The sequence below is a fragment of the Myotis myotis genome, unplaced genomic scaffold (assembly GCF_014108235.1).
Source record: "Myotis myotis isolate mMyoMyo1 unplaced genomic scaffold, mMyoMyo1.p scaffold_m19_p_7, whole genome shotgun sequence".
NCBI classification, from domain to species: Eukaryota; Metazoa; Chordata; class Mammalia; order Chiroptera; family Vespertilionidae; genus Myotis; species Myotis myotis.
The window spans coordinates 74,211,459-74,235,751 of NW_023416379.1; the positions used below are offsets into that span (position 1 = coordinate 74,211,459).

Here is a 24,293-nt window from a genome sequence, read left to right on the forward strand (position 1 = left end):
CACCAGTGTCTTGAGACCCAGGGATTCAACGAAAAGTTTCCAAGTGGATAGAGCATCTTCCTTTAATATAGTCCAGTGCCCTGGCCAGTGTGCCTCAGTGGTAGAGCTTTGGCCTGTGCACTAAAAGGTCGTGGGTTTGATTCTCAGTCAAGGGCGTGTACCTGGGTTGCAGGTTTGATCCCCGGCCCCCATTGGGGGCATATGCAGGAGGCAACCAGTTGATGTGTCTCTTTCACATCTTTTTTTTTTTTTAAATCTTTCTCTCCCTCTCCCTCCCTCCCTTCCACTCTCTTAAAAAAAAAAAAAATCAGTGGAAAAAATATCCTTGGGTGAGGATTAACAAAACAAACTAATGAAAAAAAGAGTATTATTATGGTAAATAACGTGGTAATTTATACATTCACTAATTCTGTTTATTTGTGTGTGTATGTGTGTGTGTGTGCGTGCACTCTAGAAAAGTAGCATTGACAACAGTTAACACTTATGTGTCAAGCCTTTTTCTAAACTCTCTCTTTAATCCTGTTAACAGGAGAGGTGGGTGCTGTTGTTATCCCCATTTTATTCTAAGGAAGCTGAGACCCAGAGAGGTCCTGTGACTGGCCCAAGGTCACACCGGTAGTGAGCGTGAGAGCCTGGATGTTTATCACATTGCACATCTGATATTTTTGGGGGGAAATGTTCAGATCATCTTTGCTGTAACCTAATTCAGTGGCCTGAGTAACCAGCCACTGTTCACTTTAATCCAAAGCACCAGAAACATCCACTGAAGGAACGTGTTTTATAACAGGCCGCTATGAGAAAACGAGATAAATATGTATGAACTTGTGTAGAAACCGATAGGTAGATGCTGTGATGGTGATGGTGGTGAGTACCACCCCAGGAGAAATCAGACCTTCCATTGTCTTGGTGATTATATCTTAAGTGATAAGTTAGTTTACAATTCAGAACTTAATTTAGTTAATGTTGGGCATAGACATTAAGTGGAGTGATTTGTATTGAGTGAAAAACCAATAGTTTGCTTAAAAATAGCAAACTACTAGTTATTCTAATTTCTAAAAATAAAACAGAAAAGCACTGAAGGTCCTGGTTTTTTTAAGTCTATTTTTCCTTTAGACTTTAAAATATAATCCTGTTTGCCATTACTCTTTTTGGTAGATTTAGCTTAATCTAATGTCACAGATAAAATCTTATAACAATTTTTAATAATATAAAGCAAACTACCTTTAGAGTTGGACTGAAACTTAATAATAGCTATTACCCAGTTACTCAGGATGGAGTGCCTTTTATTCACTAGGAACCTAATGGGTTATTTAAAGTAGGTAGGACAGACTTTCTCAGCTACCATTCTCTCCCCCAAACTTCACCTAAGAAGTAAGTTAATATCCTTGAAAGGACAACATTATTCATGTTTAAGATACCAACCCAGACATAATGATTAAAAATAAATGCTATTCTGAACCACATGTCCTAACTCACTGTCGGTGAAAACTGTTCCAAGTGTCAAAAATAGATTGGTGTTACCTTTTGAGTTAGCCTCAAGTTTTTGAGTTAGCTTCAAGTTAGCTTCAATAGTTATTTTGATTGTGTAAGTTCTGTTTACCATACGTTTTTCTACTTCTAAGTATTAGTCATTGGACAAAAATGTGTGAAGTGCGAGGTGTTTTCTACTACTGTTGATAACTCAGAGTACCATCTGCCTATTTACACTTTGCTCTTATTACATCAGATTCTAGCACACTTTCATAAATTCTAAGGCAGAAAGTGTAAAAATCCTTTGGTATTGCCCCTATCCCTACCTCCTGTTGAAGACTCCTAGGTCAAGACTATCTTCAAATCGAAACTACATTATTAAGCAATATTAATGTTTCCACATTTTTATTTATCAAAGACATATGTAACCAACTATATACAAGGAGCATGCCCTGGCAATTCTTATGATGTCATCAACAGCCAATCAGGTTTTCTCATTATCATGAAGTAATCATTATCACCATATTGACTTGATTTAATTTCAGTGAAGATCAAAGAAACTTGATGTTTTACCACACATGTACTGTCACATTCTAGCTAAATATACACCCCTACCCACTTTTTTTTTTTTAAACATATTTTATTGATTTTTTACAGAGAGGAAGGGAGAGAGATAGAGAGTTAGAAACATCGATCAGCTGCCTCCTGCACATCTCCTACTGGGGATGTGCCCACAACCCAGGTACATGCCCTTGACCGGAATCGAACCTGGGACCTTCCAGTCCCCAGGCCGACGCTCTATCCACTGAGCCAAACCGGTTTTGGCCACCCCTCCCCACTTCTATCTAGGCCATGGTAAAACGTCTTAACTCAGAACCTGCTTACTATTTATTTCTGCCCCAACGGCAATTCATTATGTCCCCACATAAAAACACATCGCTGGTACAAGTCTGTCTGAGCTGAAGATTTTTTCCCCAAAATGAAAATAGCATTACACAGCGCAGAGAATTTTGAAGCCAAGTTGAAACCACCAAGACCAGAACACATGCCTGATTAAACTGTAATAAATTTTCTCTGGTCCAGGTGAAGACATTGTTTAACCCGGGCAGCGTCACTTGAATCCTGAGTGAACTAAAATGCCAGGTGTCATGAGGTGGAGCAGCCAGGTAGTTGCAGCACTGTTTGTAAACACTTTTGCTGAAATGAAAATATCTTCTAAAGACACTTATTAAATGATCTTAAAACAACCTCTGTGATATCACCATATTTTTAAAGATAGAACTGTCCAAAGAATGCTTTCATAGTGGTTTTTAAGTGTGCCCATATTGTTATGTACAGGGAGGCCCTTGATGAATTGCTCTCCTTTTTTGTTGAGAGCAGGGGGAAATTAAATAGAGCTGTTGCAGAAGAGGTTTCTGTTAGGGGAAAAAATATTCTTACTTGGCTGGACTTTTTTTGTTAATGAGAGTCTATTAGCAAGGAAACTGTGTGATACCTCCCTCTGTTATTTTTAAAGGTGAAAATATGTTCCCTACAGAAACTGTAACTGGATACATGGGCTTTAGAGGAAGGTCACATTATTTAATCAGCCACATCAAAGTGGCACATAAGATTCTGGGAAGAAGGAATATCCCAGGTGATGGGCAAGAGAGAAGCCCCACCGAAGCAGAGACCACACGAAGCTACTAAGAGTTGGAGCCAGTCTGCTCTGTAGTATTAGTAATGTCTCATATTGTCACCTGCACAGCGTAGACATAACAGATGGGTGCCCGCTTTCCTACGTCACACAGGAATATACCATACTGCTCCGAAAGCATTGTCAAAGGGCACCCGGCAGCGTGGGCTCTTTCCGTGTTTGCTGCTAATTAATGCTGCGCCTCTTTATGTTGCATAGCCTCTCTTAACTTCTTTTACTTAATTTAAGATTGGGGCATGAAAACAGGTGTTCTAAGGGCAGTTCCAGCCAGAGGTTTTATAACAGGATTTTCTGAAATTGTTTTTTAGTTGTTGTTAACGGGAGAATCCTGTATTACCAATTGAAAGTGATCCACTGAAAAGCATCCAACTGTATTACCTACTGTCCTTATCACAAGCCTCCCTTAGATAAAAAGGATACTTACAAAATGTATTTAACTAATGTGGAAAGTTGCTTAAAGGTGTGTCTATGTGTGTGTGAGAGGGACAGAGAAGAATTTGCTTTGTTGTTAATTTGATTGGTGTTCTTCTTTTTTTTTTTTAATGTTTATGTAAATCTCCACTCATTGAAATAATAGCCCAGGGTAGCTAAATGCAGGGATTGTAAATGAAGTAAAAAGCTTTTGGAGATGTGCAGGAACCAGGATACTAGAGAAAATGTCTGCGCTCACATCCTGTTCCATACATATCTTTGTCTTAATTTCAAGATTACTTATTTCTTTTTTCAGTGTTTTAATACGAAAAGTGTTTTCAGATTCTGTTTTTGTTAATCTGAAGGAAATTAAATGGGATCATTAACATGTATATTGGTTTTATTTGCTGGATGGCTTTTTAAAAATCAACTTTTAGAAGTTATATATGCATATGTGCATATACTTTAATAATGTTTACATATAGAATTATTTTGTGTTAGAGAATATTTTTTATCCACCATCATCTGAAGATGGGGGAAGACAGTCTTAGTAGTATTGTAGTAACTCACAGGGAGAATAGCAAGTGCTTATTAAAGACTAGAGGCCCAGTGCACGAAATTTGTGCATGGGTAGGGTCCCTAGTGGCTGCAGGCTGGGGCCTCCCTTCTCCAGCTGCTAGCTGAGGCCTTCCTTTGTTCCGTGCTGCCCCTCTGGTGGTCAGCACACATCTAACTCCCAGTTGGTCGAACTCCCATCCATGGGGATAATTTGCATATTAGCCTTTTATTTTATAGGACTAGAGGCCCAGTGTACGAATTCATGCACTGGTGGGGTTGGGCCCACCCTGATCGGGGCTGATTGGGCTGGGCCGGCTGGGGGGAGGGGCCACGGGCTATTGGTTGTCCGACCCTGCCCCCAGTCAGGGTTGGGGGGCTGTCAGGGTCGGGGCCAGTGCGGGGGAGGGGCCGTGGGCAGTTGGCCGGCCAGCCCCACCCCCTGGTCAAACTTCCCATTGAACTCCCGGTCCAACTCTCGGTCAAGGGGACGATTTGCATATTAGCCTTTTATTATATCGGGTATTTTCCATCAAGATCAGATAATGAATCCATTAAGAGTTTCTGAATTTGTTTACTTTTGTGATGGAGTCTAAATAGCCTACTTTCTGTTAAATATAAACATTTTCCACTGAAATAAGTAGCCATTGTATATTCATCTGATGATTATCTTCGTAAACCCTTTTAGCCATTTGTGAGGAAGTGTATTAGTTTGAAAACTAAAAATATAGGATGCTTTCAGTTTTCATTAGCAAACGGCCTATCAGGTTAAGAAAGAATAAGAGAAACTGTTGCTCCTAAGGCCTATTTTTATACTCACAGCAAAAAAACACAGATATCTCCTGTTTGGCTTCTAGTCCAGATTTCAGGAGCTATTGCCAGGAGGATACTTTTGTCGGTTTTCATGAGTAATGTTGCATTTATTCACACAAACCTTTTTCCCCTTATTACACACTGAATTTCTTAATAACTCCACTCTTTCAGCTCTAAAACCTGCATGTACCAGTTGACAAAATTAGCCTTTTAACTTTCCTGTGAGGCAGCATGTTGTACTTAGTGGTAAGATTTTTCAGGAACTTCCTTTTTAAAAGATTTAACTTTGGAAATATAAAAATGAGCAAATGCTCTGTTTTTGCGTGTAATTTAATTAGTATTTGTGTACTTTTCCAAGATCATCTTCCTTTTGAAGATACTTTCGCTAGATCCCATCTAGTAGGCTATGTAAGTAAGTAATGTATTGAGAAAATTTAACATGTATGAAATAATAGTGTCGACAGTTTTTCAGAAGAACTTTGGTCATTTTATTCATTGTGTATTTCTCTCATGAAAATGTGAGAGATCTAGCTATCATGATTAATAATTAACACAATTCATCATATCTTAATTTTATTAACATCAGATACAATAATATTTAAAGTAGCTGTGTGAACCAAATTTGGGAGGAAAAGGGTAAACCAGTCCAGTTCTGTTCTAAATATAAGTTTTTTCATGTTATCTAGATATGTCTTTGGAATATGATTTCAAGTAATAAGATAGATATGTGGTGTGTGTGTGTGTGTGTGTGTGTGTGTGTTATTGTCATAAATATCCGTATAATGGTGCAAATTTTAACTTGAATCCAAATGTATTAGGATTATCATTTATAGAATTAGTCAAAATCAGTTTAATAAGTAGGAATTTGGTTGTTCAATAAATGGCATATACTTAAACATAATCAACTAGAGGATATTTTTCACAGCATTCCCGACTTCCAAACTGTATTCTCTCATTCATATTTTCCATTGTAAGGACAGTGTCACTTCATCTCTGTGTTCCAGTGTTTTGCCAGTGCTGGCCACGGGGTTTGGTAGATAGTGAGCACTATTTGATGAATAGTTGAACTTACGAATGAATTACCTTTGTAGTTTTTAAAATGTACTATCCATCTCAAATGTGAGGTTACATGTTGCTCTTTTTATTGTACTAACTAGAGGCCAGGTGCACGGATTTGTGCACCGATGGGGTCCCTCAGCCTGGCCTTCGCCGTCTAGCAATCCGGGACCCCTCGGGGATATAGTAGTGTGCAAAACGGCAGGCAGCCCGGGAGGAGCCCGAGCCCAGTGAGCCTGCTGCTGCTGCCACTCGGTAATGCTGCCAAGGAGGTGGGAGAGGCTCACGCTGCTGCAGCTGCACTTGCCAGCCATGAGCCCAACTGTGGGAGTGCACTGACCACCAGGGGGCAGCTCTTGCACTGTTTGTCCCCTGGTGGTCAGTGCACATCATAGCGACCAGTCATTCATTCAGTCATTCAGTCGTTCAGTTGTCAGGCTTTTATGTATATAGATGATTCAGAGTTAGAGTGTAAGGTAGACTGAATTAGGACCATTCTTACGAGAAGTTATGAGTATCTCAGAATATTTAGAGAAAGGCACTCATTCACATTTCATGGAAACTTCACTATAATATTGCCATGAATAAGTAGCTTTACAGGCTTACCTGACAAGATAGTGGCCTTTAGGCCCTGTCTGCTGTGGCTCAATGTTTAGAGTGTTGGCCCTCGAACCAAAAGGTCTGCAGTTTGATTCCTGGTCAAGGGCATGTACCTGGATTGCAGGTTCAATCAAGGGGAACTATATCCTCAGATAAGGATTAACAACAACAAAAAAGATAGTGGCAATTGGGAGTAACTTAGTCTCTCTTAATTCCTGGCCTAGTGCTCAGCCCACTGTTCAGACATGATAATGTGTGTGCATGTTTTTTCTTTTTCTTATTGTCAGCACCTCAGAGCAGACTGTGTGCTCTAACACTACAGGATCTGGTGCCTGTTGAAATATTTCCCTTCTTGTTTATGAAAAATGGGCATTGAATTGATATCATGCTATTGGTGGGTACTTTATATATATTTTTCCAACTTGATGACCACATACTGACTTGTGTCTAATAATTGTGAATAGGTGTGTTACTTATAGAGTCTAGTTATACATAGATTTTTTTAAAAGATTTACTTTTTAGGTTTGTAAAAATAGTTTTGGAATTGTTTTCTCCTTAAAGAAACAAAAGTTCTGTCCCATGTCTTTTCTGTAAAAGTATGAGAAAACGTAAGGTGGTTTTTACTAGAGCTGCCTTCTTCACTTGGGATCAGTGCAGTTTTATGTTCAAATTATTATCTTGTGAGACTGAGAAAAGATAGTCTGCCCTCATGGATTAATCTATCTGCTAATCTGGCAATGTTGCTTATTTTGTAAAATAAAGGATGGATAGATTTTATTTTACCTAAATAAGAGTATTAATCTCCCCCCCCCCCCAAGGGCTATGGCTTGGTTGTGCTGAATTTATTTTCAAACAGTATTTTAAGAGCGTGTTTGTTCAGTAGATAAACATCTGTGCATGTGATTTTGTTTATGAACTATCTGGAGTCACTTACTGCCCTTGATCTGTTAACCTCAAGAGGGCTGCATGGTTATTAGTAACTACTAATATTCATGTCAGCGGTGCTCAGGGCACCTTGCCATAGGAATAATTTACTCTGGAGAACGGTTAGACTTGAACTTGGGCTTCAAAAAGGAATGACACAACACTCCACTTCAAAGTGATCCGCACTTAGCATGGCAGATACTAATACAGAGTCTGCAACTGTGCGAGGGAGTGGTTTCGGCAGAGGGGTAGGAACCAGTTAGTTCCTTTTCTCCCCATTTAATATTCAAATGAGCACCGGACATTCTCAGAAATGATCCCCCCAGGAGCTCCTATTGTCACGTTCAACCTCGGCAAGCCCTGCCCCGCCCTTCCTATTCTGAACTAGGTGGTGAGCTTTGGGCGATTCTGAACCCGAGCTGCCCCTCTCCCCCCAGCGGGTCTGATTTGCGCTGATGTCACCACCAAGCTGTTGCATTGCAGCCTCTCGGCCTCTAGGTTCCTCCCCCTGAAACAGCTCACCCGGCTCGGAGAAGAGGCGAGGAGTCAAAGACACGATGACTGCGAAGTTCAGGCTCGGGAGGGCTTAGCCGCGGAGGAGCCACAGAGCTGCGCGCCCGCCGAGGGGCGCAGGGACAGGGCGCAGGGACGGAGCCCATGTTGCCTAAGGAGAGTGAGGACCTTCCCGGGAGCGCCCTGGCTCGGGAGGATGCCTGCCCCGCCGGGGGCCCTGCTGCCGTGAGGAGCTGGGGACAGCGCCGGAGCTCCCTGCCGGAGTTCCTTCCCTGCCTCCGCCTCCGACACCTCTGCCTCGCTCCAGCTGTAGCTAAAATGAAAGACAAACTGCGGCCACACTTGGTCAGCTTCAAAGGCTAGACGAGTCTCGGCTTCCAGCTGGAATGTGAATGACGCTGCCTGTGCCTTAGAGGGAACTCGGAACTCTTCTTTGCTGCAACTGCCTCAGGTGGAATAAGCCTTCTTCAGGAGGATCAGATAAGACTCTGGAAACTGGCTTTTTTTTTTTTTTTTTTTTTTTAAAGGAGAGTTTCTAGAACATCATGCTTTCTAAACTATTTACTTTAAACAGTTGCTGGATTGTACTGGCCCGGCTGTTCAAAAGTCGAATTATTTTTCCCCCTCCTTTGGGTACTTCTGAGTAGCCTCAAAGAAGCTTAATATGGGAAGAAAAACTGCCGTTTGAATCCAGATTATTTATAGCTACCCCACCCGCCCCCCACCCCATAAAAAAATGGCAAAAGAAAATTTTAACTTTCTTACAATATTAGACTGATTTTCCTCTGAAGATCTGTTCTGTGCCTTCATCTGACAATACGCGGTCCCTGTGTTTGTCTTTTAAGTTTCTGAAGCATGGTTTATTTATACAGGAGATGAAGTTTTGTAAGCCATCTTTAAGTGGATTACAGTTAACCAGCGCTCTGCCTAAGTTAGCATTCAGCCTGTTAAAATGCTTGCTCCCTTGGACATTTTAATCTGGAAACCTCGGATGCAAAATTAGACTAAAAAGGGAAATGAACTGACAATGGAATGTTCTGACTGTTTGAGCCACTGTTAAGTGTATGTTTGTTGTCGTTTTCTGTGTTTTGGAGTATGTGAGAGGGAACTTTGGGGGCTGGGGAACGGGGAGGTGTGGAGGTTTCTGCTCTGTGTTCTTGATGCACTTTATTTTTTTAGAATCATTCTAAAAACTACCAGATACAAGGATAGTTGCATTTAGACTGATGCACTGATGACGACCTTAAACACCTCATAGATGATGACGTGTATTATTTGAGCATGTGTCTTTATACTAAAGACACTGTATAGTTCTGTGCAGAGGTATACTTTTGCGAAAGATGCTTTGCCTTAGTTCTTAATTTCTGTTTCAAGAGCTGCAATATTTGCTTTAACTTTCTGCAAAATGGGGAAGCCACTCAGCAGACCAGACTGTTTACGTCAGAATCCCCCATGTGTAGGGAAGGGTGAAGAGGAGGAGGACCTGAATATCGAAGACTGTTATGTCCCACAGCGGTCGATCTATGACACTGTTAGACTAAATGAACAGATAGACTCGGGTTCAAAAGGCAGCCTGGCTTCCAGGCATTTTGGAGATCGGACTTTGCCCTACAGTCACAGGACACTGGATGTTAGTTCTTTGTGCTCCAACGGTGCCCTGGCTTCTTCCAATGTGTTTGAGCTGAGAGGTCGGGAAGCTCACACCCTAGATGAAAAGATGATCTTTGATGCGCTCAAACTCAATAGCGACATCATCCGAACCACAGGATTACCCAAAGCCAAATCTCACGCGGAAAAGAAAGAGCATAGACGGTCATGGCGGATGTTTGTCCCTGCCAACTTTATGGATTATGCAAACAAAAGTGAAAGCTCCTTTGTTGAACCTACTGATGTGTCCCAGGCTGTCAGCAAGGCCAGCAAGTGCAGGTGGGGGACCAATTCCCTCACGTCAGAGGAGGACGACTCTGGCTTATGCAGCCCTCCAGCCGAGAGGGAAGAAAAACAGGCCATTTTAACTGGAGACCAGTCACAAATCAGAAGCGTGTCTTCTGCTGAAGATGTTCATATAGCAGAACAACATGCACCTTTCCTTCCTGCCCATTCCACTAGTGAACAGAAAATCCCGTTGCTTTCCTGTAGAAGTGCCCACCCTGAGGAGAACTTCAAAATGATTTTACATGGTGTTTCTCCCCTGGAGGAGACAGCTGGTGTGAATGGTCAGAGGGAAATCCATGGTGAAAACTGCTGCCTGCAGAACGACTGGCGAGAGACCCCTGTGAAGTGTGACCCACTAATTAGAGATGGAGAGAACGAGTGTATTTCTAACCCAGGAGGAGAAGGGAAAATATATGGACCAGGAGAATTCCATATCACAGCAGAAAGCAGGGAATGGAAGGCAGATTCTCCTGAGGATTTGGGGCGCTCTCATTTAGATTTGGGGGGGAATCACGTAGATGGTGGTAGCAGAAGCTTAGAAGAAAATGCGACACTGTTAACACCATGCGATTCGGAAGAATCGAACCCTGCACCTAAAGAGGAAGTGGAGGCTCCTCTTTCTGCCCAGGAGATGGAGGTGGCCCATACGAAGTGCTCCCCGAAATTCAGAGCAGCGAGAAAGAAAGCTCCCAGGAAAACCAGGGCTCGGGCAGGAGTATTGGACACAGTCTGTAATGGCTTTCAGTCAGTTCAGGTAACTCATGGAAACGTGAAACCCTGCCCTGCCCAATTCTGTGCTTCTGTTCTCAAGTGGTCACTGGTGTTTCATCTGAGGGTGGGGGTGACTAGTGCCCTACGAGATGCCAGATATTGATAAGTTGATCATTACAGCAAACTAATTAGGTGGGGGTTTGGGGAATGATTATTCCCAGCTGTCGAGAGTCCTGCTATTGGTTGTGCAGCTGGTGGCTGTGTGCCATCACTTAGAATGCCTCCACTGTGAATTTATGTGAACGTTCAGCTTTTACACAAATTGTGGTTTAAGACACTGCCATTTAGGGGCAGTTACATTGGATTTATTAAGCTTGAACAGGCTTAGTCATGAAGGTACAAACAATATTATATTGTTGTGGTCTGCGAAGTACTCCACTCAAATTAAGGATGTTTTAAAATGTGCTGAAAGTTTTCTCTCAGTAGCTCTGCATGTGGCAGTAGAGAAGTTACGTTGTGCTGTATTTTGCAGCCCCGATAGCTAGCGCCTGGCTTTTTGTGAGTGGTGAATGAGGTAAGAAAGTGAAGGGTGCAGCCCCGTAATAAGCAGAGGTTGTTTGTCAGGCCTGTAATTTTTTTCTTCCCACTTAGACTGAAGTTCAGTTATTTTGGTAGTTTTTCTAAGCTCTTCTGGTAAACTTTGCCTCAGAGGTAATTTTATTTTATTTTAAGCTTCTCTCTGTGTGTGTGCTTATGGACTAGGTTAAGGGGAAAGTCTCTCTTGATAAGTATTTTGCTACCACTGAGAGATAAGGGATTTGGACAATTTCAGAAAAGTTTCTCAGTCCATGAAATAATTGCCCGAGTCAGCAATGCCCTTTCCTTGAGCATGCTTTAAATGACATGCTAGTTTAAAAGCTTGGCTAAGTACATTTTTATGTAAAGGATCTTGCAGTTTATTTGTAGGAAGAATGAAGCTCTTAGGAGTACACAGATTCTTTAGTAGTTAACTTTTATAACCCTTAATATATTTTTGTAGTACTTCAGAAAATTACCACAGACTCACTTAGACCTATTCTGATATGCAACTCTAAAATTAATTTCTTTAAAACCAAGGTAAGAAAGAGATTAAGGCAATTTACTACAATATTATATTAGGGTGCGCTTTTTTCCATCCTGAAAATTATCTGAGAGGGAGAATAGAACTTTTCCCTGAATCCTTATATACAAGACAAGTTCTTGGGCTTAAGAATGTAGCAGTCCCTCCTCCTCTTGTGTGTGTGTGTGTGTGTGTGTGTGTGTGTGTGTGTGTGTGGTAAAACATATCCACAGCGATTCATAGAAGTAGTAACTTAGAAAGTGGTATGGAAAAGAAATAGAATCATAATACAGCACCAAACTCTATTTTTACCACCTTGTCTCAACTTTCCATTGCCTTACAAAGTAAATTTATGCCTTTTAAAAACTTATGGAAACTTGTGTTTTTGTTCCTCAGTGACTTGGGGAATTCTTATAATTTGTTTGATTATGTGAATATGGTATTGTTATATAGAAACAGTTCTCCAGTGTGGAAATTGTCTATATAGGAGGGGACTTCTAGAGGAAATGATCATTTATTTGTTTGCTGTTCCTTAATGTACTCATTCATACAATAACAGGGAAGTAGCCTGCTTTGGGGGCCTTGGCCAGAGTCGAGAGAGTTTGTCTCCTGCAGCCTCTGCATCTTTGAAAATTGTTTTCCACACTGTGCCTGAATTTTATCTTAAGTACTGTTTTGATATTTGCCTTTGTTATGTTTTGTATGTTCTGTTTAACTGTTTGTTCACTGGGGCTATTGATATATTTGTATAGTGCCCTATAGTATAACAGTTCAGAACCCAAACCTTGTCTTACCTTAATATCTTAGCTGAAACTTTCCTTTCTGAGTTAAATTAACTTATTTTCTTTATGACATCCTTAAACTCCTGTATTAAAAACATTTATATTGTCTATGAAAATATTGATCTACCCCTACCCCCCAGTATAATCTGCTTAGGGGTTGATATCGTTTATTCCAAGACATAATACTATTTTTCTATACTGATGTTTATTTGGCAAATAATCATCAAGTACAATATTGCATGTTAGGTACATGGGAGGTCCAGGGCCTGAAACTATTATAAGGAAAAGAGAACTTTCTGCTTCCATGGAGCTTGCATTTTGCTCTAACACGGTAGCTCTTTGGACAGTTACAGGCAGGCAACTAGGGACCATAAGTTGGATGGGAGGAGGAGTCCGGTTCAGGGGGCAGTTCTGGAAAGCTGCTGACAGGGGAGGCAGTGACCAAAGCATAACCACAGTCGCTGTGCTAGTGATATGTGTGATCAGGTCCTGGGGTGAGGTCTACATGCCTCTTGCAAGCCTATTGGCATCTTGATAGAAATTGAGGGGGCTAGGTGTTTAGGGATACATACTACTGCAGTGCTTGCCTATGCCATTTTTTCTTTTCCGATCCCTGCATTTTGGCCCATCTGTAGATTGGCATCTTGGCTCACTTCATCATCTTGTCAGTGATTCATCAAACTTTAATGCCAGCTAACAGCAGGCATTTTTAGAAGAGCCTATAAGAACCCTTGCCCAGTAAACGGGTTCATCTTGGACCCATCTTATCATTTTGTTCATTAGCATTTTTCATACATTTTTATACTATAGTTAAGTTGGAATGATAGAAAATTTCTAGTGGTATGATAATGAAACAGTAAAGAGAGGACATACACTGTTTTCTTGGTTTCATAGGTAATCTGATTAAATGCACTTAGACTATTATTATTTTGTATTCATGAATAGTGTTAATAATTAGTATTATGAGTTTATATTTAGTTAACTTTCTAACTCTTATTAATAAGGTTGCTATGATATGAATAATATCATAGCAACAAAAATTATCTTTATCTCTAATGATTGATATCCAATCACTGAATAAATGTTTATATTTGGTGGTTATTAGGTCATATAATTCATATGATTATTGCTCTTCCAACTGCAGGTATTCCAAAAAGAAGAGATTGAACCCTTGCAGGTTAAACAGCAAGATGTAAACTGGTTGGGCCAGGGCCTTATTCAGAGTGCTGCTAATAGCACCAGCACCCAAGGTTTGGAGCAGGACCTGGACGATGTCAATGCCAGGTGGAAGACTCTCAATAAAAAGGTAACTTTCCCTTCCCCTTCGCTGTCCTTTCTGTTTGTTATCATTCACTAGAATTTGTTGTGACCACAAATCGTATTTACAGTAGCCAGACTTCCCTAAACATGTCCACTTTTTTATATTGCTATAAACTGGATGGCCCAAACTCCAATGCCTACAGGGCTTGTTAGGAAGCATAAATGAAAGGAGCCAGCTGGAGGAAACAGGGCCTCTCCCTGTCATTATCTGGACTTTGATAGAGGCACAATAGTGCAGGGGTAATAGCAGGTGGCCCATGACACTGTCCTGTGTTGAGAGACCTCATGCACCTCTAAAGGCACAGTAACCACTTAGCTCCAGCAAAGCATTGCCTTGTAGGGGTCTATGCTCACTGTTGCCAAAGAATATATTCACTTTCAAGGAACCTGGAAATCTCACTTTTTTAGTGAAATCTTCTAACTTTCAAATGTCAGCAACTAATTCCACTGTATAATAGGTCACACTGTGCAAGTGAAAGCAACTATGCCTGTCTATCTGCCCTGGACTAAGGGTTGCCACCCTCCTGATAGACCATTGACAGCAAATGTTATTTTACTTATAAGGTAGAGATTCCCACCTTTTAAAAAATATGCATGTAGGAAATAATGCTCTGATACCTAAAGGAGATAATGCTGACACACAATAGCAGATCTTCACATGACATAAATTATCAGAAAATTGTTATTAGATGGCAGTGCCTATCTGGTGGTGGTGGTGATTGTTCGCATACAAATTTTGCTGCATTAAAATCTTAAGCATCGCCAGGTCTCAAACACACATTTATCATTCTTTGAAGTCGGATTCATATTGTAGTGCACTTTGAACACAATTGGAATGCAGTGTCAGATGAAAATATATTCCATAGTGCTTAAAATATCTTGCCAACTACTTTTTTAGTCCAAAAAGGAGATCTATGAGAAGGGCAGTAGGGTATTGTAGGACCCAGAGATTCCATTTACTAGAAGACAAAGGCCCTGGTCAGTTAAATAAGGACTCAGAGCTTGGAGCTAGCAGAATTTAATTGGATACTTTATAGTTATTTTGCCTAGCAAAACAGAATTCTCATTCTCTCTGTTATAATAGTTATTTTTTAATCGTAGTCTTTTTTATCACTATCCCTGATATGCATCAGTAGGAAATAAAAAAATGAATCTCAAGGATAATGATAAAAGTGACTAATGCGTTGTTTCTTTCAGCAGCCTGAAAATATTTCAATCATTCATTGCTAATCATAAATGCATTGGATATTTCCAAAATCGCAGAGATTTTGTCTTTTACATTGACTGTTTTTGATGGCAACCTTATCGTCTTGGCTTACTTGCTAAACATTGATGCTATTCTGCCCCCATCCTGTCCACTATCTATGCTTTGGGTAGATTTTATACGAAAAGGAAAAGAAAATTTGTGACCAAATAGGAAGATAAACATGAAAAGTGGTGGCCAGTAGGCAATTTCATTGTTTTATTAAGCTAGTAAATAAGTGGGACCAATTGGAACTTTGCAGGTGGCCCAGCGAGCAGCCCAGCTGCAGGAGGCCCTGCTGCACTGCGGGAGGTTCCAGGATGCCTTGGAGTCCCTGCTCAGCTGGATGGTGGACACCGAGGAGCTTGTGGCCAATCAGAAGCCACCATCGGCCGAGTTCAAAGTGGTGAAGGCCCAGATACAAGAGCAAAAGGTAAGCCAGTGATGCTTTTGTATTGTGTTTCCTGTGCCATATTAATAATGAGACTCTCTTTATTTATGTGAATAGGATATCTGTTAACTGGTTGTTGATGTTCTAGACATTATTTTGTTGTCCATTTAACAAATATTTATGGAACCATGTGCCTCGAATCAGGCATTGTTCTGGGTGCTGGAAATATATCACCAAATAAGAAAGATAAAATTTCCTCGCTGAGTTTATGGTTTTGTGGGACAGGAGCAACAGGGAGAGAGAAACAATAAAGCAAATAAGTAAATTGTGGCCAAAACCGGTTTGGCTCAGTGGATAGAGCGTCGGCCTGCGGACTGAAAGGTCCCAGGTTCGATTCCGGTCAGGGGCATGTACCTGGGTTGTGGGCACATCCCCAGTAGGGAGTGTGCAGGAGGCAGCTGATCGATGTTTCTCTCTCATCAATGTTTCTAACTCTCTATCTCTCTCCCTTCCTCTCTGTGAAAAATCAATAAAATATATTTAAAAAAAAATAAGTAAATTGTGATAAGTTAGCAAGTGATAAGTAAAGCAGGGATGAAAGATAAAAATTAGAAAGTGATAACAAGAATGAGGGACAGGAAATGCTAGAGTAAAGGGTGTATGAGTGTGTGTGTGTGCAGTTTTAAATAGAGAAGTCAAGGAAGAAGGGGACTTATATATTAGGTTGATCATATGAGATTGCTTTTAGTATAGATTAAATACTGAAGAAGCAAATATTTGATTCACATATGCTAAGGAATGTGCTGCTGTGTCTTTTGACACTCGGTAAGGACCAAGTTGGAAAGACACACTCATTAGAGGGGTGATGTCTACTTGGGACCTCACATACAGTTGTGCTCCCACTGGTGCTGGTCACTTAGGTCGCATTTAGTGATGTGCTCAGTACTAACTTGTCAGCCATGACATGAAAGGACATGTGGGAGGGGCCGGCAACACAGCATATTGGTGAGGTTTCTCCTGGATGAAACCTTAAGAAGGGAATGGAATAAGAAGCTTCATTTAATTACGATATTCAGAATTTTGAAGACTTTTGTATTGGGAAATTAACCTATTAGAAATAGTTTTAGAGGTAAGAATTAAACATCACAGGAAACACATTGCATTTAGGCAATTTTTGAATAATATGTATAATATGTATAAAATAATATATAGCATATGTAATATTCAAAATATATAATATATAAAATAACTGCTGCCATTCGCAGTTTAATTTAAATCTTTATAATTCTCCCAGAGTTGTTGAACTTATGCTTAGCCAACAAAACCTATTTTCTGATTTTGCTTTCTTAATTGCCAGAGGCTTTGCTATTAAAGTTGATCAAAAGTAATCCACTTAAGTAGTTTTCTTTACTGCCTAAACCACCTGGTGGACTTTGATTTTATAATGACTCTAACCTGTGTCAAGAGAGTTTGTGTTTCTTCTTTCTAAATGTGTATCTCTACCTCCTACTTTGTTGGCCTTGATTACAAAATGAAAGTGAGTGAATGCACTTCTGGTCTGTTACTTCTGGGTACCCGTCCATGTCTTTACTCCTTAACTGTCAGTCAGGATCAGGTTAAGGAAACAGTGAACTAGTTGGTGTTTTATCCCCTGTGCCATCCTCCTTGTTGTTAGTTAACATGGCGCCTGTGCGTAGACAGCCTTGCTCATGAAATATTTGCTTGTTTAGGTAAGAGCAAGGGAGCCCTGAGCTCTGCCCACCTATATGAAACATTCCATTCCAGGCTTCTTGAAGTATTTACTTAGAATTGAACTGAATTTTTGTCTCCTGCTGCTAAATCCTGAAATATTAGTCTTATTTAGCCAGCTTTGGAGAGTTCTCATACATTCCACCCCCTATTCCTTAAGGGAGTGATATTTAAAAGCTCTTGTTTGGTTTTCATCCTCATGGAGGATTTTAGGAGCGAACCCCACCCGGTGAAAAGAGCCGAGAGCCTCAGCTTTTGCCTCACGAGCTTTGTGAACTTGGTCTGTGTCTCACCTTCTCTGCCTGTACTGCATTGTTTAACGCCGGAAAAGGTTTTGGAAACAGTAATGACTTGTAATGATCTGTTTTGTCTTCATGGGACAGATAATTGTTGAATGTATAGGAATTCCCATTTCATTACAATAATGGGAAATGGTCACCGTAAGAGCAGTGGAGTTATGCTAAGCAGCATCTTCTACCCCATTATTTTACATTAAAAATTATTAATGAGTGGCTTGGTGGCCTTATCAATATTGGTTTTATCCACCATGAAAAGCCCCTAACCCAGTGTCTGACACAATCACAATGAGTCATTAAGCAAAATGAGTTACTCTTAAAATCCTACTTTACAGATCCTTTTGCATGTGAATTCATACAACATATATATTTTGGGCACATAACAAAAGTGCCTAGAATAGATTTTTCTTTATGTTGATACAATTATTCCTTTGACTGTTTTATATTTATTGTTTTCTTTCAAGCTTCTCCAAAGATTGTTGGATGACCGCAAATCTACTGTAGAGGTAATCAAACGAGAAGGAGAAAAAATTGCTGCCACAGCAGAACCTGCAGATAAAGTAAAGATTTTGAAACAACTGAGTCTCTTGGATAGTAGATGGGAAGCATTGCTTAATAAAGCTGAAACAAGGTAACAAATACTACTTCCGATCTTTTCGGGAGAGAAGCAATGGCTTTAATACAGATATTTATTTGGTAATACTTTTCTTACGTTTATCATGTGACCACAGATAGCAAGGGCTGTGTGTGGTACTTCTCTCCTCATTCCTCTAATGGTGTCTTATAATCACCAGACATATCCCAACTCTTGGTTTTAAGAAAAACATTTCTCTGAGGGGTGATTTATTCACTTGTTTATCACATAGTTATTGCCTGCCTGCTATGTGTCAGGCGCAGAACTGGGCCTTGGGTTACAGGGATGAAATGGACAGATCACCTGTGTCCTCAGATAGGGTACAGTCTAGTAGGGTTTTATAGCACTGGGAAAGTAATGACAAATGTAATGTTTCAAAGCAAAAATACAGGGTGCCATGGGAGCATTTAATAGGAAGAACCTAGTCTTGGGGCAGGGAAGTGACAGCTAAGCTATCTTCTAAAGGAGGAGTAGGAGTTAGCTAGGAAACTAGGCAGGTGAATGGCTCCACTTTGCACTCAACATTGCTGTATTTCATTTCTGCATTCTCTCCATTGACCAGTTTTTGAGTAGTAGCTACATTAAAGTGTAGCCACATAGACTTTTTGGGTTGAAAATCGATGAACCACTGAATAGAATATTTCCATACATTCCTACCTCCTTTGGAGCTAAAATGGTGAAAAGAAAAATTTGGCTGACTTCGGATAATGGAGTAGAATTAATTATACTTCTAGGACCATAGAATAAGGTGCTCCTGAAGAGGGTAAAGGTTTCATGTTGACCTATAATACATGTCAGTAGATTATTCCTTCTCTGTAATGCCCCAGGACACTGTGTCCTGGCTCCCATGGGAGATACTCTTCTACTTTTTTTTCTACGAAAAATGTGTCCAATAAATATTATCTTATTGTCATTATTATTGAGGATACTGTTGTTATAATTTTACTATTGTTACTATTATTATGATAACTATTATTATTACTATTATTATTTTAAATATTATAACTAAGTTGCTAAAGCCTTTCATAAGATTCAGGCACTTGAGGTTGGTCTGTTGTACAACTTTAGTTTTATTTAATAGAACTATTTTAACATGTTCTTTAAATGTGAGCGATATTAATTTTAGCCCTAGAAATTTTCTACAAAAAAATGTTTGGAACAGAATTCAGAAGCAAGAGAGTAAAGATTTTTATTGAATATTTCACACAGTCTTCATCCCTAAGAGACCTTTATCTTGGCACATTTGTAGGAATCGTCAGTTGGAAGGTATCTCGGTGGTAGCACAACAATTTCACGAAACCTTAGAACCACTGAATGAGTGGCTTACAGCCATAGAAAAGAGGCTGGCGAATTGTGAGCCCATAGGAACCCAAGCGTCTAAACTGGAGGAACAAATTGCACAGCACAAAGTAAGATACTCATCACACATTAATAAGATTCCGTTCTCCATTCCCTTCTTGGTTTTATGACATAAATCTGAGTTATGTATTTTTTTTTATGAGTAATTGTGAATTAAACCCATTTCAAATGTCAACTCTTCATTCTATTTATGTTTTTATTTTCATTTGTCCATTCTGTTTGTTTCTCTTTTTTAAAACTTTATTTAGGCCTTAGAAGATGACATCATCAATCACAGTAAACATTTACACCAGGCTATTAGCATTGGCCAATCCTTAAAGGTTTTGAGCTCCAGGGAGGATAAAGATATGGTGCAGAATAAATTAGACTCCTCTCAAGTGTGGTACATTGAGATTCAAGAGAAGAGTCACAGCAGGTCTGAGCTCCTCCAGCAGGCCTTGTGTAATGCTAAGATTTTTGGGGAAGATGAAGTGGAGCTGATGAATTGGCTGAATGAAGTACATGACAAACTGAGCAAGCTCTCAGTCCAGGATTACAGCACTGAGGGTCTGTGGGAGCAGCAGTCTGAACTTCGGGTATTTTGATTTATTTTATTTTATTTTATTTTTTTCATTTTGGTTGTCATTATTTTCTGAGTCTTCCTTATTTCTGTATTATTTTATGTTCGTTTTGATTTAGGTGTATCGCTGTACTCAAGAAATACTTTGTGTATACAGATTATTTTTAGTGAACTAACCTTAAAAAAGAGATTGAATGTATCCAATAGCCGATTTTTCACTTTTCATTTCTTATTTTATTGCCATATGCAAAGACCCATAATTAACTAGTGCTCCAATATCTCCACACAGCTCATTTCATAGGGCCCTAAGTATTTTCTGAAACAGAGAGTGCTGTCAGTTGTGGTAGATTAACCTGGGACCTGGGCCACAGTGACAGAAAGAGGAGGGTAAACATGGGGACAGTAATGAATATTTGAAAATGTGGGTGTTTACTCAAGTATATCTCTATAAAACCTAATTAAAGTCCTGTAATATTAACTAATGCTAATGTGTATTTAATTTTTCTTTCCCCACATGAAAATGGTACCTGCCTTTTAGGTTCTGCAAGAGGACATACTACTCAGAAAACAAAATGTAGATCAGGCATTACTAAATGGTTTAGAACTACTTAAACAAACAACAGGTGAGATATCTTTTAAATTAAGTGATTATAGAGTCAACATTTAGCATTGCTTTCAAATTATTTTAGGAATGGGGGAAAACAAAAACTTTTTCATTTGTGGGCCACTCCAAGCCTCCATTCTAGAGAATGCTTTGAAGACAGACCAAGTTGGGTGGGAATATGATCTCACTTTTTTTCTCATGATCTCACTTGAGTTCTTAATGGAAGTTGAGTGTATTACTCATGACACAAAGCGTTGTGGCACAGGAGATGGTCGGAGAAGCTGACGCTGGCGTTACATTGGTTTTCCACTTGCAGAAGGCTGTTGTTCTGGATGAGCGCATAGACTGTAGACAATATTTTTTTTAATATATTTTAAGACAGACTGCATTCAGTGATACATACATACCCAGGTGTCATACCTTCATGCTTGAACTTACTAAGGAAACAGATGCAACCTAACTTGTTTTAGTAATTCCTTTGGCTATTGGAAAGTTTCCCTAGACCTATATCCAGTTCATGTGCATGATGGGGCAAGTACCAAGTTGGAGAAATTCATTATAGTATCTAGACTCCTAGAGCCTTGAATTCCAAGTCTGAAGCCCAGGACACAATTTCTCTGTGTGTATGAAAATGAGATAGAGGAATCATGCAGATGAGTATATTATTTTTAAATATATGCACACATATATGCCAGGCACTGTTCTAAGCACTTCGCAAATATAAACTCATTGAATTTTTATCACAACCTTATGAAGTCGATTCCATTCTTATCCTCATGTAATGAATGATAAGTGGCCAGCAAGGCCACAGATTCAAAGTTTTTTGGCCATGAAGTCGGTATTTGAATCCAGACTGTTTTTAACTCCTCTGCTTGAGAACTGGAAGCACCATACAGAGAGATACAAAGATGATCCTTTCCACATAACTGAAGGCACTGTGGTCCTTTCCAGTTTCCATATTTGCATTTCCAGACCTATTAATATTTGCCAGAAATCCTGGGAAAGGTTAAAACCCAGAAAAGGGCCTTTCTTGGGTCAGAACTTGTTGTTTTCTGTGTTTTTAAAAATATTTGTTATTGATTTCAGAGAGGACGGGAGAGGGAGAGAGAGAAGCGGTCAATGATGAAAGAGAAGCATTGATCAGCTGCCTCCTGCTCACCCCACACTGGGGATGGAGCCTGCAACCCTGGCATGTGCCCCGATGTGGAATCGAACTGTGATCTCCTGGTTCATAGGTCGATGCTCAACCACAGAGCCATGCTGGCCGGGTGGGTCAGAACTTCTTTAGAAAAATGTTTTCTAAAGTTTCCCCCTTCCCCCCAGAAAAATCTCATCAGTATATAATAATATCTGAAGAAACCCTTCCTTTTGCCTCCTCTCTTTTTCCTTCCATGAGCTATAACATGCCTTTGAAATTTTAGGTGATGAAGTTTTAATAATTCAAGACAAATTGGAAGCCATTAAAGCAAGGTACAAAGACATTACTAAATTGAGCACGGATGTAGCCAAGACGCTGGAACAGGCCCTGCAGCTTGCAAGCCGGCTGCACTGCGCACATGAGGAGCTCTGCACCTGGCTGGACAGAGTGGAGGTGGAATTGCTTTCATATGAGACTCAGGCTCTGAAGGGAGAAGCTGCAAGCCGAGCGCAAGCGCGACAAAAAGTACGCTCTGATTTATGCACCTTGGACCCGTTGGTTATCTTGAGGGGGCGTCTTATTCACACAGGAATGAAGTGATATCTCTCTCGTGTCATTACTAGTATGCTAAAGGATGCCTTGGTGGGCGGGGACCCAACAGAATTGGCAGCAGGTCAACTGTGTAAACTTTTAGGAACCCAGAGATGAAAACAGTGTATTATAATTTATTTTCAGAGTCTTACAGTTTATTACACAAGAGACAGGATGATGAAAACAGAAAAATAAAATCAAGGAAAAGGATCACCGTTTCCAGAGATGCACGTAATTTGGTTAGAATAACACTATTTTTCTGAGACAGATGCATAATGTGAGGTGGCTTTTAAAATTATATTGCAAATGTGGTCTTCTACCCTGCTAATCATCTTTTTTTCAGAGATATCAGCCTGCCTTTATCATCCCTGAAGTATGATCATATGTGGGGGAAAGGGAGTCGGTGAGGTCAGGTTTGCTGAGCCTATTATGATTCAGCTAGGATGATTTAAAGCCAGCGTGTCCTCATTTCGAGGGTCACTTGATTTTGGCTTGGACTTCCCTCTTTATTTTACTTCCAGCGTACCTGATGACTTAGAGGTTACCAGACAACAAAGAATAATACAAGATAACTTGCTTGGTTTTGTTTCCCAGCTTATAGACATTCAGATTAAATTTCAAGGGTGAAATCTTGCCATGTTGACAAATGAATTGTCCTTCAGAACTTTTCAGGAAACACTTTCCCTTTTGCTTGAAATAACAAAGGTTTCTAGAACTTAGCTGAAACTCAGGGCGCCAATGCATCGCATTCTTGGCCTGCAAAGCATGTTAGCCCCAAATACATTTAGAGGAGAAGCCTGTTCAGACATGTAAGCATTTACCCACAGGTTTGTATGCTTTCTTAATTCTGTTTTCAGGAGCTGAAAAAGGAAGCTAAGAGCTGCAAAGCCTTATTGGATTCCCTTAATGAAGTGAGCAGCGCCTTACTGGAACTGGTGCCCTGGAGGGCAAGGGAGGGGCTTGAAAAAATGGTGGCAGAGGACAATGAGCGCTACCGATTAGTGAGCGACACCCTCACTCAGAAGGTGGAGGAGATCGATGCTGCCATTCTGAGATCACAGCAGGTAGGGGCTAGTGGTTTGTTGTCTAGGCAATACATTTTCCCCAGTTGTTCCCAGAGCCTTTACCTGAACAAAGATTTCCGATAATAGTGTTTCATTCATTGGTTCTGCTTCAAAAGTGAAAGGAGGGATTTGAAAAGAATTTGGTTACTTTGACATCTGAGTGCAGGGGCACGGCTAATCTGCACATTGTCAGCAGCCATCTGCCTCTCTGTTTCCCAGACGGATCCTCACCAGATCAGCCACTGGGTAGATCAGCCCTCCTTTCCAAAGAAAACTCGTTTTGTGCACATACATGCACATGACGAATGCTAATGTTATGCATTGGCTAAGTCTGATCTGTATGCGAGTAAATATTTTGAGTTATCATGTACATCAGTTATTAACTGGCCATTTGCTTGGAGCTATGGCAAAGAGAGGCTGTAGTCTTTCTAACAAGGACAGAGTTGTGCTGGTAGAGCTTTTTTCTGTGAAGAGGAAAATGATAGTTTTCAACCTCTCTGTGACTCACATGGAGTTGGAGTTCCAGAGAGTTTTATAGGCACCCGACTATTAGCCACAGCTCCCGCAGAAAACTGTGGCCAACGAAGGGGGGGTCCTGGAAATAGAAGTTTATAATACGTGTTTTGATTAACTTTTATTGAAATCGCTGGATATTTACATTAAGTCATCAGAGCCTTATTGCCAACTTTCTGGGATGAGTGAGTGCAGTGACTGTAGAGCAGAGCGTGAGAAGGTGTCTGACTAAGCTTTCGCTAGTACCAGCCAAGAGCGAGAAGCACA

At 40.3% G+C, this 24,293-nt stretch overlaps 1 protein-coding gene across 17 annotated transcripts in view; it reads left to right on the top strand.

Moving 5' to 3' along the window:
* The window catches only part of DST (dystonin), a 436,322-nt gene that overhangs the window by 344,924 nt on the left and 67,105 nt on the right, over nucleotides 1–24,293 (top strand). For 15 of the 17 annotated variants that reach the window (XM_036318479.1, XM_036318478.1, XM_036318495.1 and 12 more), the window contains 8 exons: nucleotides 13,710–13,871; nucleotides 15,391–15,561; nucleotides 18,029–18,195; nucleotides 19,448–19,607; nucleotides 19,806–20,132; nucleotides 20,655–20,739; nucleotides 22,142–22,383; nucleotides 23,307–23,513. In XM_036318479.1, the coding sequence (XP_036174372.1) occupies nucleotides 13,710–13,871; nucleotides 15,391–15,561; nucleotides 18,029–18,195; nucleotides 19,448–19,607; nucleotides 19,806–20,132; nucleotides 20,655–20,739; nucleotides 22,142–22,383; nucleotides 23,307–23,513 (1,521 nt within the window). The remainder of the gene's footprint in view (nucleotides 1–13,709; nucleotides 13,872–15,390; nucleotides 15,562–18,028; nucleotides 18,196–19,447; nucleotides 19,608–19,805; nucleotides 20,133–20,654; nucleotides 20,740–22,141; nucleotides 22,384–23,306; nucleotides 23,514–24,293) is intronic. The other 2 variants (XM_036318486.1, XM_036318492.1) reach the window with 1 other exon arrangement.